The 26181-nt window shown below is 45.4% G+C and overlaps 2 protein-coding genes across 3 annotated transcripts in view; one reads left to right on the top strand and one right to left on the bottom strand.

The window, feature by feature from the left end:
- Window positions 1–3835: 3835 nt before the first annotated feature.
- Window positions 3836–26181, top strand: part of PFKFB3 (6-phosphofructo-2-kinase/fructose-2,6-biphosphatase 3) — a gene marked incomplete at its 3' end in the record, with an annotated part of 78888 nt that continues 56542 nt past the window's right edge. Inside the window, exon 1 of the mRNA XM_081297799.1 lies at window positions 3836–4168. Coding sequence (XP_081153925.1) covers window positions 4153–4168 — 16 coding nt within the window. The 5' untranslated portion in view covers window positions 3836–4152. The remainder of the gene's footprint in view (window positions 4169–26181) is intronic.
- On the bottom strand, window positions 11455–20373 carry LOC308652015 (uncharacterized protein). 2 transcript variants are annotated; one of them, XM_081299680.1, is made up of 4 exons: window positions 19935–20373; window positions 15863–16051; window positions 13222–13287; window positions 11455–12336 (listed from the first exon to the last, which is right to left on the bottom strand). In XM_081299680.1, exons 1-4 carry the CDS (start codon window positions 19950–19952, stop codon window positions 12235–12237), a joined length of 375 nt encoding a protein of 124 aa, XP_081155806.1. In that variant the 5' UTR covers window positions 19953–20373; the 3' UTR covers window positions 11455–12234. The 2 variants fall into 2 exon arrangements, with proteins under 2 accessions (XP_081155806.1, XP_081155805.1); XM_081299679.1 differs by having other exon boundaries at window positions 11455–12965; window positions 19935–20069.

Below are 26181 nucleotides of genomic sequence, written 5' to 3'. Positions count from 1 at the left end.
GGGAGCCCGTGTTGAGCCTGACCAGCCATTCTTGTAGCTTACCCGTACTTCCTAGCAATTATGTTAGATTTTAAAAACACTTTGATATGCTAAGAGTGCCTTAGGAGCAGAGGAGTATTCAAATCAATATCCATTAGAGTGAGAACAGAAATGTCAGTGGGCACATGTCAAAGTTCGGTGAGTAATGGTGAAATTACATGGTTCTGTGACTCATAGCGTATTGTTGAAGAAGCCTCGGGATATATTGTCTTCTCTTTCATTTCTTTCTTCTTTTCTGGTACTGGGGATTAAACCCAGCTGTGCTTTACCACTGAGCCACATCCTTAGCCCTTTTTATTTTTTATTTTGAGAAGATATTTCACTAAATTGCTTCGAGCCTTTCTAAATGCTGGCTGGCCAAAACTTGCAATCCTCCTGCCTCAGCCTCCGTAGTTGATGGAATAACAGGTGTGCACCACTGTGCTCAACTTGGTGAGATACTCTCCATTTAAAATGGTTTCAAATATTTTTCCTGGCCTGCAAATTAGAGGAACTTCCCCACCACCGTGTCCACTTCCTCCAGAACTGGCTGTGAGTAGATGGGTCTTCAGCCCTGGCTAGCTCTGAAGACTCAGTTCTCTACTGCCTGCCCATCACAGGGTAAATCTGCTGAGGCTGCTCCTTTCAGGAAAAATCTGTGTGCTGTTATCTGAACAGGGAAGAGAAAGAAGCCAGCAAACAGTTACATTGTTATTTTTCTTCTACATGGAATTAAACAGATTCAAAGTAGAGAGATCAGAACACAATAGTCTGAACTGTTTTTATTCACAACTTTTCTGAAACCACATGTGTAGGTTTTTTACTTACCGATAACCAGTTCTGGAGCCCAGACAGACAGCCTACAGTCCAATCCAATTCTGACCCAGCCTGAAGTAAGATGTCACAATTTCAAGAGTTCAGTACCACAAGACCCAAGGAAATATTGGTACCCAGCTTACCCTCACTTCTGTCCAATTTGGCTACAAACTTCCTTCACCTACCAGCCTCCCACCTTTCACTTCATGTTTAGTTTTGCTAGAACAGCTCACAAAGCACAAGAAATCATTTTGCTATTACTTTGGTTTATTACAAAGGACACAACTTGGGAGCAGCCACCAGGAAGAGATGCAGAGGGCAAGGTAAGTGGGAGTAGGGCAGGAGTGTCTATGCCCTCCAAGTGTTCACCAACCATGGAGTTTTCTGAGTTCCCTCTTTAGGGTTTTGAATGGAGGCTTCACTGACTATGCATGATGGGTCAAACCATTCACTGATGGTGATTAAATCCATTTCCAGCCCCTCTTCCCTCCCCCAAGTCAGGGGCTTGAGCTGAAAGTTCCAACCCTTTCATTAGGCCTTAGTTTTTCCGGCCACCAGCTCCTATGCTGAAGCCACAGTTCCCAGTTCTCACAGGAGCATATAAAGGACACTTATCACTCTGGAAATTCCAGGGGCTTCAGAAGTGTTGGGTCAGGAACTTGGATCAAAGACCGAGTACCATATATTTTTCTTCCTGTATCACACCAGCCACGTTTCCCTGTGAACAAGTGAGTCCATGGGGGCAAGGTGCCAACTAGAAGGAATGAGACCCACCCACATCAGAGGGCAGTACTGTGGCTTTACTGAAAGGGTGAAGTTTCTAAACTGCAAAGCATGGGTTAAATTCCTGAGGCAGTTAGGACAAGGCCCTACTGGCCATTTAGTTGAATTATGGCCTGGGGTCCTGTGCAACTCCCCACGTAAGCATTCAAGACCCTGTGCAGCTTGTCACACAGATATTTAGGGTCCAAACCAATCAGTTTAAATGTAACCCCCTCCTTAGGAATGACCTATCACTCCAGCCAGCCCTGTTCCCGCCAATGAATGTACTAATCAAGTCTAAAAATTATTGTTTGATTTTCCCGCGATGTAAGGTGATTTGTTAAAGGAGACTGTGATGTATGCAAAGCCCCCCCCCTCCCCAAAAGGTGTACTTAAGCATTGTTCAACCCCTGCTCTGGGCTCTGGGCTGCTCTCCTTTCTCGAGTGGGCACGGAGCCCTAGCATGCTGGTTCAATAAATCCCCTTTTGCCAATTGCATGAAGCCAGTCTCTTGTGGTCTCTTCCTCCGACGTTTCCCCGGTCCCTTACATTACTATGACAGCCACTGCAGCACATCTGACCCAATCTTTATCTAGACCAGGTGGCTTTAGATAAAATTTGCATTCTGTGACTACCAAGTCCCTGGAGCTAAGTCCATGTTCACTTGACATTATAATTCAGCCAGGGAAAAGGGCAGAGGAAGCTGATAATCACTGATAGCACTGAATCTGGGTCTGGTCCCAGGAAAACCCACTTCCTGCTTTGACACCCACATTGTCAATGAAGGTGGGCTGAGAGCACATGACCCAGCTCTCCAGCCAGGTCCAGGAGGCAATGTTTGTTCAGAAGGCCCTGCAGCTGTATTCCAGGTTAAGTAACAAGATACTGTCTAAGGCCATATTACTTCCTTCTCATTGGCATTATCTTTCTTCAAAATGTAGGGAAAGGTGGTGCACACCTCTAATCTCAATGACTCAGGAGGCTGAGGCAGAAGGATTGTGAGTTCAAGGTTAGCTCAGGGGGCTGAGGATGTGGCTCAAGCGGTAGCACACTCGTCTGGCATGCGTGTGGCCCGGGTTCGATCCTCAGCACCACATACAAACAAAGATGTTGTGTCTGCCGAAAACTAGAAAATACATATTAAAAAAATTCTCTCTCTCTCTCTCTTCTCTCTCTCTTAAAAAAAAAAAAAAGGTTAGCTCAGGGAATTTGGCAAGATTCTGTCTCAAAATAATAAAAATTTTTGAAAAGGGGCTGGGAGGGATGAGGATGTAGCTCAGTACTTGCCCAGCATGCCTGAGGCTCTGGGTTCAATCACCAACACTGGGGAGGGGGGAAGTAGGGGTGGTACTACAGTGGTAGAGAATACCTGGGTTCAATCCCCAATAGGCGAAATGCAGGCGAGTCATGTCAATGGTTACCCATAAAACATCACAGGCTAGGAAACCAATTCTAATAAAAAAGAAGAAAAATGCCACCATGCTTACTGGCTGTTAACTTTCTAACTCAGCTCACCAGGATTGTTCCCTTTTTTCACTACATGGAGAGTGGGCCAATTGCTGTCTGCATGGGCGTTTTAAGTATAAGATGAGGACACTGTTACTAACATCACTTCTTCAAAGTGCAAACTATAATAGCACTCCTCACAGGAATTAAATTCCCTCTTAACGGACCCAAAAGAGGATTTATCTTTGAGACATTCGGGTTCCCCAAACAATAAGACATTTCCTCAGGTGCTGGCCTTTACAAAGGCAAAATAAGTCATAGGGTGAGGGCGACCCCGCCCTCCCCGCTGAGCCCAAGTGACACTAATAACTTCTCTTGATGGATTTACTGAACCCCATAAGGGACTGTATTCAGGCTCTGGGGAAAGAGTAGTGACAAAAGAGAAAACAAGGATTCCCTTCGCGGGTCTTACAAACAAGCAATTGTTAAGTTTATTGGAGTGGCAAGTGCTAGGGCAAGAAGCAGAGCGCGGGGACAGTGCTAAACGGCAGAGGGAAGGTTACCCATTAGGAACTAATGTCCTTTCTGGGCTACTCCCGCCAGCCCTCTAATTTGAATACGAATTAGCCATTTGGGTCCCCTGTGCCCGTCTTCTGTGCCCAAAGAACAGGAAGGTAACAATGGGATAGAATTCCCCAAGTCCCTTTCCAGGATGACCGCCCGAGGGAGACTATGAAAGTGCTGGTTTTCTTCCTGCGCAGGAGGGTTCCTTCCGTTTTATAGCATCTGCAAAGACTGGTAGCAGCTCCAGGGCCCCAGCGATTCCGCCTCTGGGGGTGTCGTTGGATCAGGGCGCGACCCAGCGCCGCACCCCGGCCTCACAGCGCAGCCCGCAGGCGACCGGAGCGCACGGGTGACGCCTCCCGCGCTTCCTGCTTCGCCGCGGGGCCTCCTCCGCGCAGTGACGCGCCAGGCTTTGACCAAATATGTTCCTTTCCCCTCCCTCGTCTGCCCCATCACCCACAGGCACCCCGAACCGCGGGGTTGCCGTTTGGACGTAGGCTTGCCTGTGTGTCGCGGGCCAGCCCCGCGGGGAGCGCCCCCTGCGCGATGCCTTTCAGGAAAGGTAGGGTCCCCCCTGGAACACCCCGCCCTCCGCTCCGGGGACCTGCGTGGTGCCTGCGGGCAAGGGCGGGCTCGGGTCCCTGTCAGGTGCGGAAGCCCCGCTCTCGGGGACAACAGCCGTGCAGGGGCTGATGCTGAGACCGCGCCGCTCTGTCCCCGCGGGTCCCACTTTGTCCCCTCGTCTCTGCACTGTCTCTCCAGCTGTGCCTTGGCCCTTTCGCCCCCTCACTGTCCCCTCCGGCGACTCCGCGGCGACACCACGTGCCGGAGCAGGCGGCACACAGCGCCGGGAGTGAGTCGCAGCACTTTCAGCGAATCCAGGAATCCCGCTGCTTAGGTCCTAAAATGCAGACGGAATAGAGGTCGGGAATTTTAGGGTACTCGCTGCGGACGGTCGATTCTGGTGGCTGGAGCTGTGCCGCTTAGTGCGGCTTAGAGCTGGGCTGCGGAGGGGAGGTGGCCACTCGGATGTAAAGCAGATCTGTGCCAGTCCGGTCACTGCCCATTCTCGCCTTCGGACCCCGGGGAAGTCCACCTAGGCTCAGTGCCTTCCTTGGCAAAAATGAGCGCACGAAGAAGGATTGTAAGGACCGGGCGACAGGGCACAGCGAAGTAGACCAATGCCCGAGTGAGGTCAGCCTGGCAGCCGCAGGCAGTACTCATCTTATTCTGTTTCTATGGGCGCTGCGTTCTGCCATGGCCCCTGCATCTGGACTCCCCAAGGCTTTCTCTGCACCTGGTGCAAAGACTCCCAGAAAAGCCCAGAAATGTCTATAGGCTCCTGGAAAGGGTCTCCTGTGTATTTGGCCCCATTTTAAGGTAGGGCAGCGGAGGCCCAGTGACTCCCTCAGTCACAGCTTAAGAGCTGGCCTGGAAAAGGTGTATCCGGGTGAAATTACAGAAAAAGAGAAGAAATATGGTGATAGGGGTAAAAGAGAAAAGGAATACAACCACAGAGCCACCTTCAGAGCACAGCCCAGGGATAGATGTGGGGGGCAGCAGAAATGCTGGAAGAGGGGGGCTCATTTCACATTCAAACCAGGTCTGTGTGACTCCTGCGTTTTCTTTTTGTGTTGAGAGAGCTTGGGCTCAGGTTACCCTTTGTCGCTCAGGACCCAAGACTCTCCACTCTTCTGGGTATGTTGCTCATGGGAACTTAGTGAGTTCTGGAACTGTGTCCTGTGACTCTCTGATCCCTCCAACCAACTTCTTTGTCTCTTATAATTTGGGTCAGTTGTCAGGTTAGTTAGTGCTTTGGTTGCTGGGAAGCTGTATTGGCCTTTGTCCCTTAAGCAGAGGGTACTAAGGTACCATTGTAAACTTCTGGCTGTGAACAGGGCTGACTTATGCTCCCTGGAGATAGGGAGTTAGGGGAGGTGGTGAGAAGGCAAAGTGCTGGTCAAAGAGCAGGGGTGGAGTTCTGTCCCATCCTCAGTCAGCTGTTATACTTAGGCCCACTGTGGCTGAACTCAGTGCCTTTGTTGTTCCATGTGTAAGGGGGCCACTTGGTCTCTTGGCTGTCCTGAGGCTCTCAGAGTCCTGCAGTGTGAAGAATCACTTCTCTAGGAGTTCATCACTTCTCTTGCTAGCTTTGAGCTGTGGTTTCTGGTTGCAAACTCCTAGAAGGCAAAGACATCTGTTCACTTGTCACAGGGTTTGGGGGTTTGCCTTATGAAGATGTCACTTTATGAAAGTACATCTTAGAGTATTATTAGATTACATAGGTCAGAACATGTGCAAACTGCCCCATGAGTTAAGCTTTGCTTCTGTTTGTTGTTTTACTGAAAAGGATTGTAGCATGGTGAAGAGAGGATCACCTTCCCTTCCATGGATGCTACTTCCTAAAGGTCCTGGCATGTGAGAAACAGTGCTTGCTTGGAATCAGTGCTATCTGAGTATTCCAGAAACTATGGTGTGAGCCAACGCACAAATTCTGACAGGCTTTGAGTTGAAGATAGCGCTTCCCAGATTGATTGAGTGGTGAGCTCTTATTTAGCAAGTGGGAATTGCAGGAAATGAGGGTGTGGTTCTCTTGGTGTCCTGAAGCACTGTCCTCTGGGGACAGAGCCCATAGTGAGAGGGAACGCAGCACCCTATCTCTGTGCTGTTCAGAGGATGGGGAGGTATATGTGTACATACTCTTCTATGCTTTTTGAGTTTTGAGCCCTCTGAATGTATTAACTATTTAACATGTGATTTAAAAAATAGGAAATGAAAAGACTTTGCTGCCTTCCTCCCAAAATCAGCCAGATGGAGAAGGCTTCCTCAGTGGGACGGAAGCCCAGAAGGATGGCTGCTAATCCCTTTCCATGAGGCATTTCTGTGTCTTGACAAGCCTCAGACTTGGGATCAGCTTTGTCAGGGGCCTGGCAGAAAACACCAAGTAACGGGCAAGCTGAAAAAAGTTTAATGAAGGGCATATTACAAAGGACTGGGGAATGTATAGGGAGGCTCCAGGGGTTACTGCAGAACCCTGGGCATTCTGTCCCAGGTCTAAAATGTTGAGGGGCAGAACAGTTACTGAGAACAGCTGCCTGATGGGAGCCTTCTCAGAGAATGCAGGCAGCTTATAGGCCAGAAAGTAGGAGCTGGGAGAACTGACACCCATACCTTATCCTCTGCCCCTCTGATCTCATGGCATTGACAGTCAGAGGGCCAGAGCCTGATGGTGTTGTCCATACAGGTTAGCCTGCTGGGACATGGTGCTGGATACTGGAGAGTGGATCTGGTGGGACAACAGATAATCACTCAAAGATCTTAGGTCCTGGCAAGGCATGGTGGCACATACCTATAATCCTAGAGACTCTGGATGCTGAGGCAGAGATGAAGGCCAGCCTGAGCAACTTAGTGAGACCCTGTCTCAAAATAAAAAATTAAAAGAACTGGGGATTTAGCTCAATGTTTTAATCCCTTGTCCCAGGGAAAAAAGAAAAAAATAATTATGTCCTGTGCCTTGCCTTTGGAACAAACCCAATGACATCTACTGAATTTCATTAGAGCAAAATTGCGTGAGTATATGCTACCTCATTCATTTATTTATTCATTCATTCATTTTTTTTCCACTGGGGAGTAAACCCAGGGGTTCTTTATAATAAAGTACATAACCAGCCCTTTTTTTAAATATTTATTTATTTATTTTTGTGTAGTGCTGAGGATGGAACCCAGTGCCTCACACATGCTAGGCAAGTTCTCTGTTTTTTTAAAGAGAGAGAGAGAGAGAATTTTTTAATATTTATTTTTTAGTTCTCGGTGGACACAACATCTTTGTTTTTGTATGTGGTGATGAGGACCGAACCCAGGCCGTACTCATGCCAGGCGAGCGCGCTACTGCTTGAGCCACATCCCCAGCCCATAACCAGCTCTTTTTAAAAGATATTTAAAATTTTGAGACAGTGTCTTGCTAAATTGCTTAGGGCCTTGCTAAGTTGCTGATATTGGTCTAAATTTGCAGTACTCCTGCCTCAGCCCCCCAAGATGCTGGGATTACAGATATGTGCCATCGTGCCCAGCTCTCATTCCTTCACTCTCTACATTGAGCACTTACTATGTGCCAGCATGGGCCAGACACTGGGTGAACACAGAAATATGGGGTCCCTACCTTGGAGTTCATCTCCTATGTTCCCCGACAAGTGCCAGGAAGAGTTATTCAGAACACAGAAGTTCTGAGTAAAAAGGTCCCAGCTAAGGGGACTGGACTCTGGATTGAGAGGGATGTGGCCCTGGTTAACCTCACTGGACTGTTGCAGACTGTGGTTCTGGTGGCTGGAACTGAGCCAGAGGGACTTAAACCTGGTATTCTATTTTTCCAACATGGACCAAAATGCTGTGGTACATGCTAGGTAGAAACTGTAATTTGGGGCAGAATAAATGGTAGCAGCTGGAATTGAGCCACGTTGCCCTTGTTCACTTAAGGCTCAAGCAGCAGCTATGGAGGAAAGATGATAGGACACCGTGTTCAGTGCACACTTCTCTTACTGTCTGGTCTCCAGGGTGACCTGGGCAGCAGCTGGAGGGAAGGGCGCCTCCCTGGCTGAGCTGTCTAGGAGAAGTGGGTCTCTAGAAGTTGATTCAATTGGTTTGAATACTGAGAAGTTCGTGTCCTGACATGAAACATGAAAGAGATCCAAGAGAACAAAAAGGAGCAGGAAGCACATCAACTAGACCTGGAAGGAAAGCCATAAATGTCATGATTCAGTCTGGGAGGCTGTGAGGGAGGCTGAGGCACTTTATCCTCTATGAGAATTTTGCCCCTTAAAAAATGAATCTCTTCAGTGGTATAGGTGTGGCTCAGGCTGGGGACAAGGGTCTTGAGGTCTTTCTCATGTCTAGAGTTCTATAAAAATATCTTTGGAAAATGATTTTCTAAGTTTTCTTTGTATGTCCCCACTGTCAGAAGGAACAACATGGAATAATAGCTGAATGTTCTAATATTGTTCTAATAACAATAAGAAATAAAACTAAACTTAGGCGGTCCCTTCTGAATGCTGGGAACTGTGCAGAGTACTTTATGTGTTTCCATTTACCCACCCACCCAGCAGCCCTCAAAAGTTCTTAGTATTATTGCTTCCGTTTGAATGGTAAAAGGAGACTGAAAGACATCAAATAACTTGCTGAGGTCCCTCAGCAAAATCATGTGATAAAAAGAGGTGGGGCTTAAACCTCTTATTCTGCCTTTTCAACAAGGACCACACTGCTATGACATAACACAACATGACATGACATGTGATATCAGGCAGAAATCATGTACAAGAATTCTGCCAATAACAGTCAGCAAGGTTTTACATTAGGGACAAGCAGAGAGACATTCAGACGCCTCAAGTCTTCTGGATCTGTGGGAGGTGCATGCAGATGGAAGCAGACAGAAACAGCCCTGTGTTCTGCATCTTCCCTGGCAGGATGAGGGGGTCCCCAGGCACTGCTGTCATAGGTGCTAAACTCATAAACCCCAGTTGGGATATTGTGGAGAATGAGCCATCCGAATGTCAAGGCCATGGCTACACGATGCAATAACTGGTCACCCTTTGACCACAGAGGTTCGATGGTTGCTAAGGGAGCATGAGGGACAATAAGTGACAGTGTCACCTCCAGGGATGTAGCATTTCTGGAATTTCCGTAGGCCAGATGCTTGCAACAGGAGCTCAACAAAAGCTATGCCAGCATTTTTGGACCCCCCCAATTTTTTGTTTCCTCACTGGTGCAAAGAGCAGATCCTGAAAAGACATCCTTGAGGAGGGAGGCAGGCCAGACACTGATTCTCTCACCCCTTTCCTGGCCACTCTTTTCCTTAGTAGGGTATGTTCTGGGGACTCTCTGTTCTCTCTTGGTATCTAGGAACCTGCTGGCCATGAATTGGGTTCCTTGGTAATTTCAGAGACTTTCTGTAACACCAACTTTAACATGCTCCCCTGGGAAAGGATACCCAAGGAATCAGTTTTGGGAGGGCACCTGACTACCCAACTTAGCCAAGTTTCTTTTCAGATCAGGGTCTTCTGTCTCTAGGTTTCCTTTCCGCTGCTTATCACCCGAATTCCCTGCTGACAATGTCTTTCCAGGCCTTTAATTATTTAGCTGTGTCCACCTAACATTTCCTCGTCACTCTGAAGTGTTCAGGTAGGTTCTTCAGTGTCTAACAGTATCCACCCAGGACCTCCACTGTGTGTGCTAGCTCACCTGTTTCTTCCCTCCTCAGACCCAGCCCACCTTACCAAGTGACTACCACACATCATGCTGTATTACATGCACACACAAATCCATGCACATACATGTGAGCACACTTTTAAAAATATATTTTTTAGTTGTAGGTAGACACAATATCTTTTTATATTTGTATGTGATGGTGAGGATAGATGCATGATAGGCAAGCACTCCACCACTGAGCCACAATTGCAGCCCACATGTGCATACTTCTGACTACTCCTGAAGACCCTTCCTAAATCCACATCTTTTCTGACACCTTTTCTGTTTACTCTAAGCATATGGCAGCTTTTACAAGTATATCCTATCCCATAACCATAATTTAATATTCATTTGTTCTCAAGATGCTTCCTGCATCCAGTTTTGTAAACTATTTTAGTTGGGGTCCCTAACTCATATGGGCCAGGTGGTAGCGAGTGCTTCATAAACTCTGTACTTTGTTAATCTTGATTAATCCATCAACAACTCCATTTTCTTTTGGAATGGGTAGCTGCAGAGCCAAGTTAGGATCTTTAGAAGCCCTAAATACTGTGTCATGTCCCCAAATGTAATTTAAAACAAAGACAATGTCAATAAAAGGAGATGTCAAGTTCTAAACGACATCACTATCTGGTGCCACCAGCATGAGCATGGTCAGCATGCTGGTTAATTCATACTTGGGGGGACTCCTTCAGGTTGGTTTCTTGTAGAGAGCTAAAAATACAAGCTGCTTATGAAGTCCTCAGGAACTGCAGATGTCTGAAATTCCCAAGCTCACATTACATTCCTTTCACCCCTGCAATGAACTGTGAGTCTCTCCCTTAATTTCCTAGGCCAATGGAAATTCCCTGGGTAAGGCCGCCTCTTCATCTGTGATCTAGTACCCACCAGATAGACACTAGTGGTCTTCCTGTTGCATTAGTATCTGTTGTTAATGCCCCTTGGGATTGGAAGGCTCATCACTGTGTTACCCATCTTTCCCATCTGAATGTATGTAGACGAAACTGGAAGTGAATACAGGGGAGATAAGCTACAAAAGTCAATTCAAGAAGGGCAGGGGCTGCTGGGGCTGGGGCTCAGCAGTAGAGCACTTGCCTGGCATGAATGAGGCATTGGGTTCAATTCTCAGCACCACATGTAAATAAATAAAATAAAGGTCTATCAACAACCAAAAAAAGTGGGGGCTGGGGATGTAGCTCATTAGTAGAGTGCTTGCCTCGTATACACAAGGCCCTGGGTTCAATCCCCAGCACCACAAAAAAAAAAAAAAAAAAAAAAAAAGAAAGGCAGGGGACCATAGAGGTGGTGCCAGCTACTTGGGAAGCTGAGGCAGGAGGATTACAAGTTCAAGGCCAACCTTAGCAACTTAGCGAGATCCTGTCTCAAAATAAAAATAAAAAAGGGGCTGGGAGTATAGCTCATTGGTAGAGCATCCCTCAGTTCAATCCCTAGTATTGGGAAGAAAGGAGGAGGAGGAGAAAAGAAGAAGAGAGGGCACAGGCAATGGGGTGAGGTCATGTCTATTCCTAACACCAGCCCTTGCTTGCTCTTCTTCAGGAGTTATGTTCTGAGGGAATGAAAGAGCCTTAGGGTTTGTTTTTTTTTTTTTTTTTTTTAATAATTTCATCTGCCCAACATAAGCAAGGGCTCCTGGGTGACCAAATGTAGAAGCCACTCACTCATTCCACAGGCCCATGGTCATGTTTGCAGATCAGTCAGTTTACAAGTACATTAATCATTTGCCCTTGTGGGACAGTCCTGGAAGCTGCTCAGGCAGGTTGGCACAGGCAGTGGAGGCTGTGATGCGCCATGAGAGGCGGGCTGAAGCACTGGGGCAGTGTCAGGAATGTATACAAAAGTGCCATGGTATCAGGGAGCAAACAGTGGCCTGGGAGCCAGGAAACCAGGTCGTGACAGGTTCACCAGCATTGGGTGTCAGTTGGGTGATCTCAAGAAAGCCACCACGGTCACTGGCCTCTGTTTACCCATCTATCAAAAAAGGAGGTGAGCTAAGATTTCCTTCAGCTCTGGTTGTGACACTGATGTTCCCTAGTTGTTTGGATGCTTGTTACATACACCAGATGTCCATCCTCCCAACTTCGTGGCTAGGCTGCAGGAGACAAAAGGAGTTCCATTTGCACCTGTCCTCCAGAGTCTTTGTCCTGGGCACCTTGGCCTGGTATCTGTTGGTATCTCCAGGTGAAAGGTTAAGTTCTCAGGCAAGTGGCAGAAAAAGAGGTCATGACTGCTTTGGATTCCATGTGCTTGTCTGGCTTTGACTTGAGGACTGAAATTTACATGAAAAGGGCATCTGTTTAGTCAGCTTTTCATGGCTGTGACCAAAAGACTGACAAGAACAACACAGAGAAGGAAAAGTTTATTTCAGCTCCCAGTTTACAGATTCAGTCCATGATTTGCTGGTAGTTCTGGGCTCGAGGTTGGGCAGAACATCATGGTGGAAGGATGTGGCAGAACAAAGCAGTCAGGATACGGCAACTAGGAAGCAGAGAGAGTCCTGCTCACCAGGGTCAAAATATAAACTCCTGAGTCATACCGCTGGTAACCTACTTCCTTACAGCCCAGTGAATCCATATCAGTAGGTTAATCCACTAATGAGGTTTCACCTCATAACTAATCATTTCACTGCTGAAAATTCTCACATTGTCTCTCACAATGAGCTTCATGGATGCAAAGCACATTATCCATATCTCTCTTACTAAGCCTTGTGGAACTGTCTTTTTTGTCAGGCCACCCCAAGCATAAATCTATGGTTCTTCAGATGGCTTCACTGAAAAGCATCTTTTTTTTTTTTTTTTTTTTTTTTTTTTGCCTTCAGTACTGAGGATTGAATCCAGGGGCACTCTACCATTGAGCTACATCCCCAGGTTTTTTTCTTTTTTTTTTTTTTTTTTGAGACAGAGTCTAGTTAAGTTGCTCAGGCTGGCTTAGTACTTTGAACTTTTAATCTTCTGGCCTCAGCCTCCCAAGTTGCTGGGATTACAGGCCTGACCACTGTGCTCAGCAACAAAGCATCCTTTGATAGACTCACAGAATCTAAAGTCATCTAGAAGCAGGTCCCGCTTGCCTTTCTTCAGGAGGGGATGACTATGCACTTTTACAAATGGCTGGAGGAAGAGATTTAATTAATTTTGAAAGTTGGAAGCCTTAGTATTTTCTTTACATGCTTAATTTGTAGGTAAATTAGAAAATGCAGAAAATGAAGATGAACACAAAAATTGCTCATCTTTTTATGACCTGCAGAGGAATAATCCCAAAATTTCCTGCTGGGTGATTAAGACAGTGGAGGGGAACAACACTGAGGAGGGCAATGGAGGATCAGCCTCAATTTGTTGACTGTCCCTCTTCCTGTTTCCCCCAAACCTGTGTATGGCTCCTGACTGTCTTGTGTGCAGGGTCTGAGCATGGCAGCCAGCTCCAGTCCAGGCCCTGGTGGAGGAAGCAAAGGGATGTGTGAAGAACAGAAGGGTCAGGGGGTTGTCCTGCTGCTCCTGGAGCGGCCTCTCCAGATGTTCTCCCAAAGGCATTCTGATGTGACTGCTCTGCAAATACTTCTCTGGCCTGAGGGTTAACTAACTTTGTCAGAAAGGAGAGCCCCTCTAGCCCTGTCCTTGGCCAGATGTATAATAAGTGGATTTCCAGAGGCACCAGGACCCTTGTTTTGGCTCTATTCCCTCACATGCCTGCAGGCTGAGGTGCTGCTGGTGCTTTTTCTTTTCTTTTTTCCTCGCAGTACTGGGAATTGGACCTAGGGATGCTCTACCACTGAGCTACATCCCCAGCCCTTTGATTTATTTTAAAAGGGGTTTCATTAAGTTGCCCAGGCTGGCCTTGAACTTGCAATTTTTCTGCCTCAGCCTGTGTACAAGGTGAGAGTACAAGTTTTAACCTGATTAGTGGCTCTGCTGATGCTTTTGATGAATTCTGCTCTCTCCCAAGATACCGGTTTGGTGCTTTGACTGTCTGCTTAGGATGCTAACCCTGGTGATGGGATCCTGGAAGCTCTCCCCTTGATGATACATAAGCCATCCTAGAGGCTTGTCCAGTTAAAGGGATAGATAAAAAGTCTAATCAGTCAGGGGTGGTAAACAGGAAATTGAGTAGGTACCTCAAAGGAAGTGTGGACTTTGAAACAGGAAGAGAGAAAAAGAAGGTCTGGCCTGGGCATGAGAAAGAACGCTGGATGCTGACAGACTTCAGAGAAAGGTTTGCCCTGTGACTGTCAATGTGGCCAGATGCTGGCTTAGATCCATGGGTGCCAGACTCCTGAGGCTCTTGTTCTGTCTGTACATTATAATCAACTGGAAATCTTTTAAGGGAGTTCAGTTCCCCAGAAATTCTGATTAATAGTTTTGGATTGACGCTTGGACAAAGTTTCATGAAATAATACTTAGACTATATAGTACACTCTGACATTTTCTAGTTTATTCAATTTCATTGAAAAAGAGGCTGCTTCTATTCCAGTAAATTGACCTCAAGATTGCTAATGGACTATAATCCACCATCTGAAGCTACTCTTCTGTGTGTGCTAATTCTGAAGAGGCTGGGAGCTATAACCTCCCTCCTCGGGCTCCCCTGCACCTAGGGCTCTGTTTGATTTAGGTCTGTGGCAAGTTCTGGAAGGTCCAAGGGAGATAGAAGCCCTGCCACAGAGCTTTGCTCCTGACCCTCCTGGAAGCTTTCTGAACCAGGCTGTCACGGGAGGGAGCCGTGGATCTGGGTAAAGTGGGAGTAGGTACCACAATAATCAGCTGTCTGCAAGGGCCAAATTTCCTTAGGGATATTTACAAAAAAGAATTTTGTGAACACACTAAGAAAAAGAAGGTTATAGACCAAGTAGCTGAGAAAATTTGGTAGAAAAAGCAAGAAACACAACAGGAAGCCACTCGGCTTCTCTTTCCTGCTAGTGCCTACCCTAGTCCATGATGAGACTGAAGTCACTTCCGTAAGTTCTGCTATGAATTGGGTGTTTCCTAAAGTCCCATATTTTGAAGGCTTGGTCCCCAGCTCGTGGTACTATTGAGAGGTAGTGGGGCCTTGGAGTGAGTTAAGTCACTGGTGTGCCCTTGAAGGGGATATTGGGACCCCAGCCCCTTCCTCTTCTTATCTTTGCTTCCTGGCTGCCATGAAGTGAACAGTTCCTTCCCCTACATGCTTCCACTCTGATGTATTATGCTGCCACAGCCCAAGAGCCACAGAGCCAACTGTTAATGGGCTGACCAACAGTCAAAAATAAACTTTATCCTTTTTTTTTTTTTTTTTTTTGGTGTTACAGGGGATTAAACCTATAGGGTCTCTATCACTGAGCCACACCCCCAGCCCTTTTTATTTTTTTTTGCAGTGCTAGAAATTAATCCCAGGGCCTCATGCATGGTAGGCAAATGCTTTACCAATGAGCTGTATACAAAGCCCTTTATTTTGAGACAGGGTCTTGCTAACTGCCCAGGCTGGCAACTGCCTCAACCTCCCAAGTTGCTGGGATTATAGGCATGCACCACCTAGCTAACCTTTCCTCTTTATAAGCTGAGTATTTTTCACAGCAACAGAAAGTTGACTAACACACCTACTAATGGCAAGTAATCCAGGCCCAGGGGTAAGTGTTGAGGACACAGAAGTGAATAAAACAGATAAACACCCTGGATGAACAACAGTAAATAGACAAGTAAGTGAATGCAGTGTGTCCAGTGGGTCCAAGTGCCAGGAAAGAAATAGCAGCAAAGAGGCGGGAGAGGGAGAAAGAGCATGGGGGTGGGAGGGCTGCTGTTGTGAGTAGGATGATCCCTGCCAGGTGGCAAATAGGCAGAGACTGAAGGGAGGAAGTGGACAGTGTCCAGTAGGGAAGCGTGAGGCAAAGGCCTGTGGCTGGAGCAGGCAGACTGAGCATTGGAGGCATCTGTGCAGCAGCAGCACAGTGTGTGTGGGAGCTGGGTGGATGAGGGCTCAGGGAGGTAGTGGGCAGGTCATTTAGGTCCTCATCTGCCATGGTAAGGTCTTTGTTTCTTACCCAGAGGGCAGTGCAAAGCCCTTGGAGGGCTGTAGTGGAGATATAACATGAACTAACTTGATGTTGTAAAACATTATGTTCATGGTTATTCTCCTGAGCACAGATTGTAGGGTGATGGCAGTGAAGCAGGGTGCGCAGGTAGGAGTCACTAGGCATCATGCAGGTGACTTTGATCCGAGATGACAGTATCTATGGAAAGAATTAGAAGTGGGATGAGAGGGAGTGCATCAATATGAATTTTAAAGAAGCTGAGAACACTAGTTTCTTTCTAAATAGCTGCACAAGAATTGAGGTGGCATACTGCAGAGAGACCCATTGGCTATAAGGGCAGCAGCCACTTCCTCCATCCATCTTTGGTGGATGCCTTGAAGAGCCTGTATGAGGTCACTGTGACCTCCCTGAGCACCAGTTCAGGGTCAGTGCATAGTTCAAAAGTATTGGACTCAACAAAACAGCCTTCCAGAAAGATCCACTATGCTGAGGGACAATTACCAGACAGACTTCATTTTAACTAGAAAGTGGCTCCTAGGCTGGGTCCTAGCAGTGTACAGTGGTGCCATCCAGCGGTGGGAAAAAGGTGGGTGGGGAGGGGGGGAGAGAGAGAGAGAGAAGGAAGAAACTGGTTTTCGAATTCAGGGCTGATGATCACTGCTACACATAAGAACCTAGGAAAGTTCCAGTGTGGTTTACTTATAGGTACTGAGCATGATATCGTCCAGTGTGGGAGGAAAGCATTTACTACGTTTCCCAGATTCCCATGTTTCTGTGTATTGACAATTAAATTTCTGTTCTTTCCTCCATTTCCATAAACTGTGAAGGGCTCCATTGAGGTGAAGGGTAAAATCCCCCTCAGGAAGGCTTCCTGAGTCAAATCAGCCCAGCCTGGAGCTGACTAAGACTCCAAACTGAGTGACCAGTTTATTCTGGTTTCCAGGACTTACCAGATTTTAGCACCAAAAGTCATAATTCTAGAGACCCTTTTTTCCAGGCAAACCAGAGCAGTTGATCACTTTGACCTCCAGCTAACCTTTGTGCCACAGACTTGGTGACAGCTAGATGTCCTGAGAATCAGTTAAAAACCTCATTCATGATTGAAAAATAAAAAAGAAAGAACCCAAGTTAATTTTATGGCTGTGGACTACCAACCTGAAATTATGGAAGATATTTTCCTAATCAATTTTGCTAAACTGGATTTATTAGAAAATCAAAACAAGAATTTTTATCATCAACTTATTGCTTCATAACAGCAAAGTAATCTCAATCTGATTTTCTTTTTTCTTTTTTAAAGAGAGAGTGAGAGAGGAGAGAGAGAGAGAGAGAATTTTTTAATATTTATTTTTTAGTTTTCGGCGGACACAACATCTTTGTTGGTATGTGGTGCTGAGGATCGAACCCGGGCCGCACGCATGCCAGGCAAGCGCGCTACCGCTTGAGCCACATCCCCAGCCCTCAATCTGATTTTCTTTGTGAAAAATTTAGACTCGAATGTCATCCCTTTATAATAAAAATGAGTCAGCATGCACTCTCTCAGACATCAAATCTGCTATTGTCACATCATTTCCTGTGGCCTAGATATAAATGGAGAATGATAAAGGGAATCTACTTCAAGCTGAAATCATGTTTTGTTTAAATCCTGGATTATATATAAAAGCTTTTTCATGGAAAGCATTTGAATGAAGTGAAAAGGTCATACTGTCACTACTGCTTTATAGGAAATAGATGTCTTAACTGTATAAACTTTTAAAAATCCATTTTGGAATGAACACCAATAAGTAAATCCTAATCCATATTATAGAAGAGCCAACTCTACTTAGCAATGAGACAGTCCTTTTTCTCTCCGAGGCAGTGTACTTTCTCTGTTTTTATAACAACTAATGAGTGACTGTTAATGCCTTTTGAAAACTAGGCAGTGAAAAATAAAAAAAATTTGAATGTCATAACATTTGAGTTTAATAAATAATAAAGAAATTTAACCTCTTTAGTGACAGGAAGATGAAGATCAAGACTACAATGAGAGACACATTTGACCCCTATTTGGCTGGCAGAAATGAAAAGGTGAGATAATTTCACATCTTGTTCAAAATGTGGGTTAAAAAGGTCCCTTATAAATTGTTAGTGGGAGTGGAAATTGAGTACCTTGGAGATAGTTTGGTATTATCTTGTAAAATTGAAATTCACACATCCTAAAATCAGCAATACCATTTGTAGGTGTAGGTGTGTTACTGAGAGAAATAGATGTTAGATGTGATGTTCATAATAATAATAATAAAACACTTTGATAGGAGGATAAATAATTCTTGGTATGTTAACTCAGGGGACATATGTTTATATTTATTTTGTAGTATTAGGAATTTAACTCAAGGATGCTCTACCATTCAACTATACCCTCAGCCCTTTTTTATTTTTGAAATAGGGTCTCACTAAATTTTGGAGGCTAGCCTCAAACATGCCATCCTCTTGCCTCACCCTCCCAAATAGCTGGGATTACAGGTGTGCACCACCATGGCCTTTATTATTTTTTGCAGTACTGGCAAATTGAACCCAGGGGCGCTCTACAACTGAGTTACATCCCCAGCCCCCTCCCCCTTTTTATTTAATATTTTTAATATTTATTTTTTAGTTGTAGTTGGACACAATATATTTATTTATTTTTATGTGGTGCTGAGACTCGAACCCAGGGCCTCACACATGATAAGTGAGCACTTTACTGCTGAGCCACAATCCAGCCCCTCCCCAGCCCCTTTTTAATTTTTTGAGACAGGGTCTTGATGAATTGCCCAGGCTGCCTCAAACTTGTGATCAATCCTCTTGTCTCATCCTCCTGAGTACATGGGATTACATGCATGTGCCACTGCACCTGGCTTGCATCAGCATTTTAAAAAAGGAAAAGCCACTCAATCCAGGAGACATGCCTTTAAGGAGATGGAAAATATTTTAATGCCAGCAGTTAGCATTCTATTGTAAAGAAGAGCTTTCCTCCCCATCAACATTTTGACATGTTAATTTTGTTATTTATAATAGTAGTTATATTATCAGCATGGACTCAGGGATTTTAAAAATTATTGTTCCATGTGTTACAACTTATTTGGAACATTATTCCTTTTGATGCTCAAATTGTCCCAAATTTGGCTGGGAGCTTCTTCGAGCTGGCTATTGTGCTCTTTTGGTACATCCTCATCATTTTTTTGAGTTCCCCTTTATTTATTTATTTTTGCGGTAATTGGGATGGAATACTAGGGTGCTCTATTACTGAGCTATATCTCCAGCCCTTTTTAATTTTTATTTTGAGAAAGGGTCTTACTAAGTTAACAGAGCTGACCTAGAACTTGTGATCCTCCTGACTCAGCCTCCAGAGTCTCTAGAATTACAAGGCATGCCCACCATGCCTGGCATTGAGCTCTTTAATTCCTGGTGTAATCAGATGTTGCAGGCTTGACTTGCACTTCCCAGTCTCAGCCTGGGATCAGCCACTCCTCAAAGAAACTGCTTGCTTTTAGTGGAAAATGATACTTAGAAGCCAGGATCTGGGCTTTCTTGCTTCTGGGATATCTTTGCAGATGTAGAAAACATATTTTTAAAAAACATAAATTCACTTTTTAGAATAAATAAATCTTGAAAAAGTAAAATAGTGTTAAATTCATACTGATCTCTTATTCCAGTTCAGCAACACACAGTTTACCAACACACAGTTCTTGTTCTCTCCTTTCCCCTTTCATATCTGTATTTCCATTTATTTTTATGTTTTCCCTCGGAATATTGTCTTCATCTTGGTTCTCCTTTGCTGCTGGCTGTATTCATTAGAAAAATAACATTCCTCAGGATAACAGCTGACCCCCACCCCAATGAGCGATGGCACTGAGTAGACAGAGATCACACATTCAGTAGTCTTCCTGGGACTTTATAAAATATGCAGGAAGGAGAGTCTGGAAGTACCACTAGCAATATTTTATGTTCTTTCAATTATGGCATAATAAGCGTATATAATTTTGATAACAAAAAGGATACTTCAAGGCAAGAGAGAGAGAGAGAAGCCTATACAGACTGAGTGTTAACCCTTAAGGCCTACCTATACCTGTTGGGAGTCGGGCATTGCGGGGAGGGAGATGAAGAAATATAGGAGAGGACCAAGGACCAAGAGATGGGGACAGCGCGGGGCGCTCCCGCAGAAGGTCAGGACGCTGTCTGTTCAGGGACCTCCCCCCTCCATGCTTTGGGGATACTGAGGCGCCTCCACTAAAGTCTCCCGCGATGAAGTCAGGGGGCCTCACTGTGCTGCACTGCAGAGCATCCCTCCGGAGGTCAGCCGAGGACTCGCGACGGCGGCGGCCGCGGCGGCGGCGGCAGGAAGGGGCGGGGCCTGGAAAGGTTAATCCGCGCGGATTGGCTGCGGCGCGGGGTGCACGAGCCAGTCATCGCGCGCCTCGCCCCGTCGCGGTCGCGCCGCACGCCGTGTTCACGTGCTGCCGCGCCCTGCCCGGCGTGCACCGCGCCGCCTGCCGGCTCCGTGAGCACGGCGTGGACCTGGAGCGGGCCCGGCGTGGCCTGTCGGCTGTCTGGTCTCCGCGCCCTCCTCCTGCGGTCAGGTGTTTTCCTGGCCGGGGGTTATTTTCTGAGAACCCTTGGGAGCGACTGTGCTTAGTAAACACTCTAAAAGAGTCGGACAGGTCCCCGAGTTGGGTGGGGCCGGGATGGGCGTGCGACCCGCGGAAGAGGAAAACAGAGTACTCTGAGTTTCTGTTTTTGCGCTGGGGCGTCTTGGACCGGGGAGGTTGCGTAAGAGCACGGAGTATGTTTATCTTCGGCGTGAGAGTAATACAACTGTTTGGCTCTAGGGTGATGCGCATCCGCGGCTCGTGGACACAATGTTGTGAATAATATCCGTGTAAACCACCCACTGAGACCCCCGGGAAGAGAGTGGGGGCCAGAAAGCACAGCTGTGTTCTGGGTGCAAATTCTGAGAACCCACAGACTGCTCCTAGCCCCTGGTTTGGGGTCCAGACCCCCGCCAAGGACCTAGAATGAATTGGGTGTGTGGCAACACCTGAGTCTTCTTAAAGAGGGCCTGAAGTTGATTTGCGGGAGAGTTACTAAGCTGGGGAGGGGTCAGGAAATGTCATGTGAAGTGTAGTTGAAAGAAGTGGAGATATTTAACTCAGACAAGGCAGCACTTAGGGACATGTGACCTATGTCTGCTAGTATTGGAGAGACCGTGTAAATAAGAGGTTAGACTAATCTCAAGGGGTTAGACATCTTGTTCTCCCTCTGGACAAAACAGATTTTTAAAATTATTTTACAAGAGGTGAATTTGAGGTCAGTTATAAATACTGAGTAGAAATGAACACTTAGGAAGTTAGATCCTGGAGCCAGGTACTGCTATATGTTTTCACTTACTAGCGAGAGAATAGTGGAGCTGAGATTCAATTTTTTTCATCTGCCAAACTCCAAAGCCTTTGCCTTTCCAGGATGCATCTATTTCAATAGAAGAGGTTACTTTGTGAATAATGAAATAGCAGAATGGTTTCTGGATTGATGAATCACACTGTACTGGAGGATTTGTCTGCCTCTGTTAACCTGTGTGATGTTTATCTCAGGTAAAGAGGGAGATTGTCCTGGGCTAGGGGAAGATGCCAGGGCTGGTTACTTAGATGGAGGAGGCATCCAGTCTCACTAGAAAGTTAGACCTTCATTGGTGGATATCTTGTTCTTATAAGTCCTGTAGCAGTTACTAGAGTAATCTTGACTTTGAGTTTAACAAATGTGATCATAGTTATCTCATTGCCTTCCATTTATCTCATTTCCTCCTAGCCTACTCCTCAACCCTCACCCTGACACTTCTTCCCTTTTTCCTCCCCATCTGCCTTTATCAGACTAGAAATGAGACCCATCTAAGGACCAGAGTGAGTAAATTTTACCTGACTACAGTGTAGCCTTTAGGTAACACCATATATAGCAACCTGTAAATTCAGGGAGAAATGCCCATGCTGGTTTGATTCAGCTCTGTGGTCCCCAAGGGTGGGACATTTAAGACTTAGCCTGAAAACAACAACAACAACAAAAAAGTCAGAATAAGAGCAACTAAAAAAAAAAAAAAGACTTAGCCTGTATGGATGCATAATGGAGATAACCTTCTATAAGGGTTTGAATTTAATTTGTTTTATGAATTAAGAGCTTCATACTTTGTTTTTTTAATTTATTTTTAATTTTTTGTGTGGGGGCAGTGGGTGTTGGGGATTGAATCTGGAGGTGCTCTATCTTTGAGCCACACCCCTAGCCCTCCACCCCTTTTTTTGAGACATCATCTGACTATGTTGTTGAGGCTAGCCTCAAACTTGCTATCCTCTTGCCTCAGCATCCCAAGTAGCTAGGATTGTAGGATTACAGGTGTGCACCACTGTGCCTGGCTAATAGCTTCAGAGTTTCTGAAGACAAGCACTTTAGAAGTCTTTTTTTCAAGGGGAATCGAACTCGGGAACACTCGACCACTGAGCCACATCCCCAGCCCTATTTTGTATTTTATTTAGAGACAGGGTCTCACTGAGTTTCTTAGCACCTCGCTGTTGCTGAAGCTGTTTTTGAACTCTTGATCCTCCTGTCTCAGTCCCCTGAGCTTCTGGGATTACAGGCCTGCACTACTGTGCCTGGCTAAAAATCATTTGGTCTCTACTGTGGTTAATTAAATTGTCAAATGTAAACTATTTTAACATCCATTGGAAGAAGATGGGAGTTACAGTATGTGTATAAAGAGGAAATACCTGTTTTTTTCTTGGTTCCTGGCAGGCCTGGTTAGAGTTTCTTATCAAGGAAATGCCAACTAATTCCTTTTCCTCTGGAGGGATGTGCTCAAGGCAGTTTTGGTGTCTAGTCCTGTCTCTGCACTGAGCACTACTTTAAGAGTTCCACAAGGTAGTTCTGAAGATTCTCTTTCCTTCCTTTCTGGAGGTCTCCTGTATTATTCATTCTTAACCCCCTTGGTCTCTTTCCTATCCTCTGCTCTCAGGGTATTAAGGAAGTAGAGATACACTGAGGCAGCCACACCCAGCCCTAAGCAATACTGTAGAGAAGGTGAAATGGTGTTTCTGTTTCTACTGCCTCTTTCTCCCCTTGGAAAGTCCCAAGATTTTTCATCTTTTTCTGCTGTCAAGAGTCCATACTCCTTATTTGTATCATCTTTGAATAGTAAATAGTTGTTTAGTTTGCAGATTGATCTCTAAGGTTGTTAACCCTAAGATGATGTTAATGATGGGCTTTAGGACATCAGCAGTTTAGAGGTGTTGGGACCTAGGTTTAGTCACATTGTGTTATTTCCCTTGCCTGACCCACTGTTCATTTTCATACAAAAGGGCAGCTCATGTAGGGACAGCCATGGAGATGATGGGAAGCCTAGATAGTAATGAGTCAGCTGAACTGTAGAATCTTCTGCTCTGCTCCCACTTACTGAGGTAGATTCCTGGTCATGCTGACCATTTTGTATTCATGAGCCATCATGAAGTGTGCTGCCTCATACATGTATAAAGGTAGGGATTTGTTCAATAGGATTGAATTCCAGGCTTTGTGGTAGAGTGCATATAAAAGAGGCAGAATGGTGGAATGTTGAATATAGGCCTGGAGTCAGCTTCCTGAGTTCAGGTAGGGCCCCACTTCTAAGCAGCTGTGTGGGTTTAGAGAATGTCCCTAGTCTCTCTGCTTCAGTTCCTTAATCTGCCAGTCTCACAGGGTTGTGAGGATTAAATGAGCTACTATATACCAGGTGCTTCAGCCTCCTTGCAGATGCTTGGTGCTTTCTCAGTGGTTATTTCCAGTCTTAAGAGGAGTTCACAGTCCACCAGTGACAGTTCTTCAGTTTCTGCAACCACCTTCTTTATGTGAGTTTAATGGCTGGGAACTAAAAAGACAGGATGGTGAGCACAGCAGCTGCCCCTGCCCCTAGGTATGAACTGTTTTTTCATTTAGCCTCCTTGAAGTGGGGGAAAGGGGTGAACCAGGCCATCTCTAGTGTCTAAAAACTTTCCTCACTCCTCCCAAAGTGCCTCTTCTTGTCTTTCCAGAAGTTTTCTAACAGGATCTCCATTCTTGAACTTCTTGAAACACTGACCTGCTTGGGCAGTAGATAAACCAGGCGTGGGAGTGGAGAGTGAGCATCATCTCCATTTTTTCTCTTGGTCTTGAAGAAGTGTAATGTGGTCTTCCTGGCTACAAAGCAGGGCAGGATCTTAGTTTTAATGAACAGAGGGATACAGGTGGCTTACAACTTGATGATAGTAGGAGATAAGTGTCATTGATGAGTACATAATAGACCTAGTTTCCTTGGGATATTTGATTTTGATCTTGGGATATGCATATCTGTTCCCCAGACTCCTCATGTAATCCTTGGGTTGGATGCAGATGAGCTTGCCATTGCCCTTTGGTACAGTAGAGACAGTGGGCAAGGAACAGGGAGTGTAACCAAAAGCTTGGTCCTCGCCCTCACACCAATCCAATAATGAAGACAAGGTCTTGAGAAAAAGGAAAAAGAAGGTTTATTGCTTTGCTAGGAAAGGAGAAATGCTGCAGTCTGGCTGGGCACAAAATCACGAGCCACTCACAGCCTTGTAGATTCAAACAGCAATTCTTTATTGCTGAACTCACACCGGCACTCTACACACGTTCTGGGCAAAATCCACGTAATCCACCAGGCTCTTATCAGCAGGATACGTCCTATTCCCAGCAGGGTACACCTTAAACCTGGAACCGCCCTAAACCCAAGGAGCTAGATACTCCCTAAAACCTGATCCGCCCTAAACCTGGATCCGCCCTGGTCCTTGAACAAGGTCACCTTACTCAAGCATACCTGCAATGTCACTGCAAATGTCCAAGGCAAGTCCATTTCCACGAGTTCTTCCTCTAAGCAACATGGGGTACGCTGGAAAGGAAATTGTCATACCTACTTGGCTAATGGCTCTCAGCAGAGAAACATAGGGGACTCCTGTCCCAAAGGCTTTGATTCTGCCCATTAGTAGAAACAGGGTGGCTTTAATACAGGTGATTCAGAGAAAATGAGATTAGGGAGGAGATATCAGGAAGGAGAAGTTTAGGGAGAAGAAGATTGGGAAAAAGTAAAACAAACATACAAACAAACATATAAGCTTCAAAGCCACAAGGGATATATATGGTCTAAGCATCAAGTGAACCCTGTTACAGGAAGAGGAGGCTGCTGGTGTCTGGAGGGGCTTACAAATATGTGGAATCTTTAAAAGTGATCCTAAGCATTTGACATCTCTAAATGTTTATGGGCTAGGGAGAAATTCTAGTTATTGAGCTGTGTGAATAAAACTGACCATGTGGCTCAGAGACTGGAGGAGACTGGCTCCTGTCTAACTCCCAATTTTACAAAGTTTATTTCTTGCATATGCATTTCCTTCAGTTTTTCCCAGCTTCTTTTATTTCAGGTTCTTGGATATTGAGAAGATTGAAGTATTGATAGTATGTCTTACCCTCTAGAAAGACTTTTTTTAATTATCTACTTGTAGTGACCTCAAGTTAGTAACATTCTGGAAATCTTTTTTGCATTGAATTTCTTCTGTTTGGGATTTTTTTTTTTTTTTTTGAAGTGGGAGTGGGTCTTTAAAGGGCAGTGTGCCTTGGGCCCACCCTATGGTTCTTTAATGAAGAGACTATCAGGGTCTTTTGTTTTTGTTTCTTATTTATTTTTTAGTTGTTGATGGACACATTACCTTTAGTTTATTTATTTTTATGTGGTGCTGAGGATCGAATCCAGGGCCTCACAGGGCTAGCAAGGGCTCCATCACTTGAGGTACAACCCCGGCCCTGTTTTTAATTTTTTAAAGCAAAAGAATCTTGTTTACCAGAGCTCCAGAAATAGAAACTTAATCCCCAAACATTAGGTGGTGTTCCTAGAAGCAATTTTAAAACCTGTCGTTTAGGTAGTCACTTTATCTTGAGTGACTTCTAAGATTGTTCAGTGATCTAAAATGAGAACAGAAACTGCTTTAACACTAAGGAAGTGGGGGTGGAGGTTGGGTAGAAGCTGGGAAAACCACTTTATGTGAAGCTGGGTGGATGGATCAGAGGAGCAACAGCCTGGCAGAAAGTGCTTTCAGAAAAGCCGGAAGAGATTCCAGATCCAGGGCCAGAATCTGCACAGAGGACTTTCCTCTTAATCCAGCAGCTGGGAAGGCAGTACATGCCTCAAGTCCTTCCTTTGTAGGAAAAAAAAATATTACAACTTACATTTTCATTTTAAGTTTACCCCTTTTATTTATGTTTTATTGTGCACATAAAGTATCAGTGCAGCAGTATGTATATAATTTACAAATAAATAT

This window comes from Spermophilus citellus (assembly GCF_964194105.1).
Source record: "Spermophilus citellus genome assembly, chromosome: 6".
NCBI classification, from domain to species: domain Eukaryota; kingdom Metazoa; phylum Chordata; class Mammalia; order Rodentia; family Sciuridae; genus Spermophilus; species Spermophilus citellus.
This window is presented reverse-complemented; position numbering and strand designations above follow the sequence as displayed.

What these genes read in the sequence shown, in the direction of transcription:
- LOC308652015 (XM_081299679.1), bottom strand. An exon ending in GGCTTTGCACTGCCCTCTGG is followed by an intron (nt 13,288 to 15,862) that starts GTAAGAAACAAA and finishes TTCCTCCACCAG; the next exon opens with GGCCTGGACTGGAGCTGGCT. An exon ending in CAGTCAGGAGCCATACACAG is followed by an intron (nt 12,966 to 13,221) that starts GTTTGGGGGAAA and finishes CTCTTCCTCCAG; the next exon opens with CCATTTGTAAAAGTGCATAG.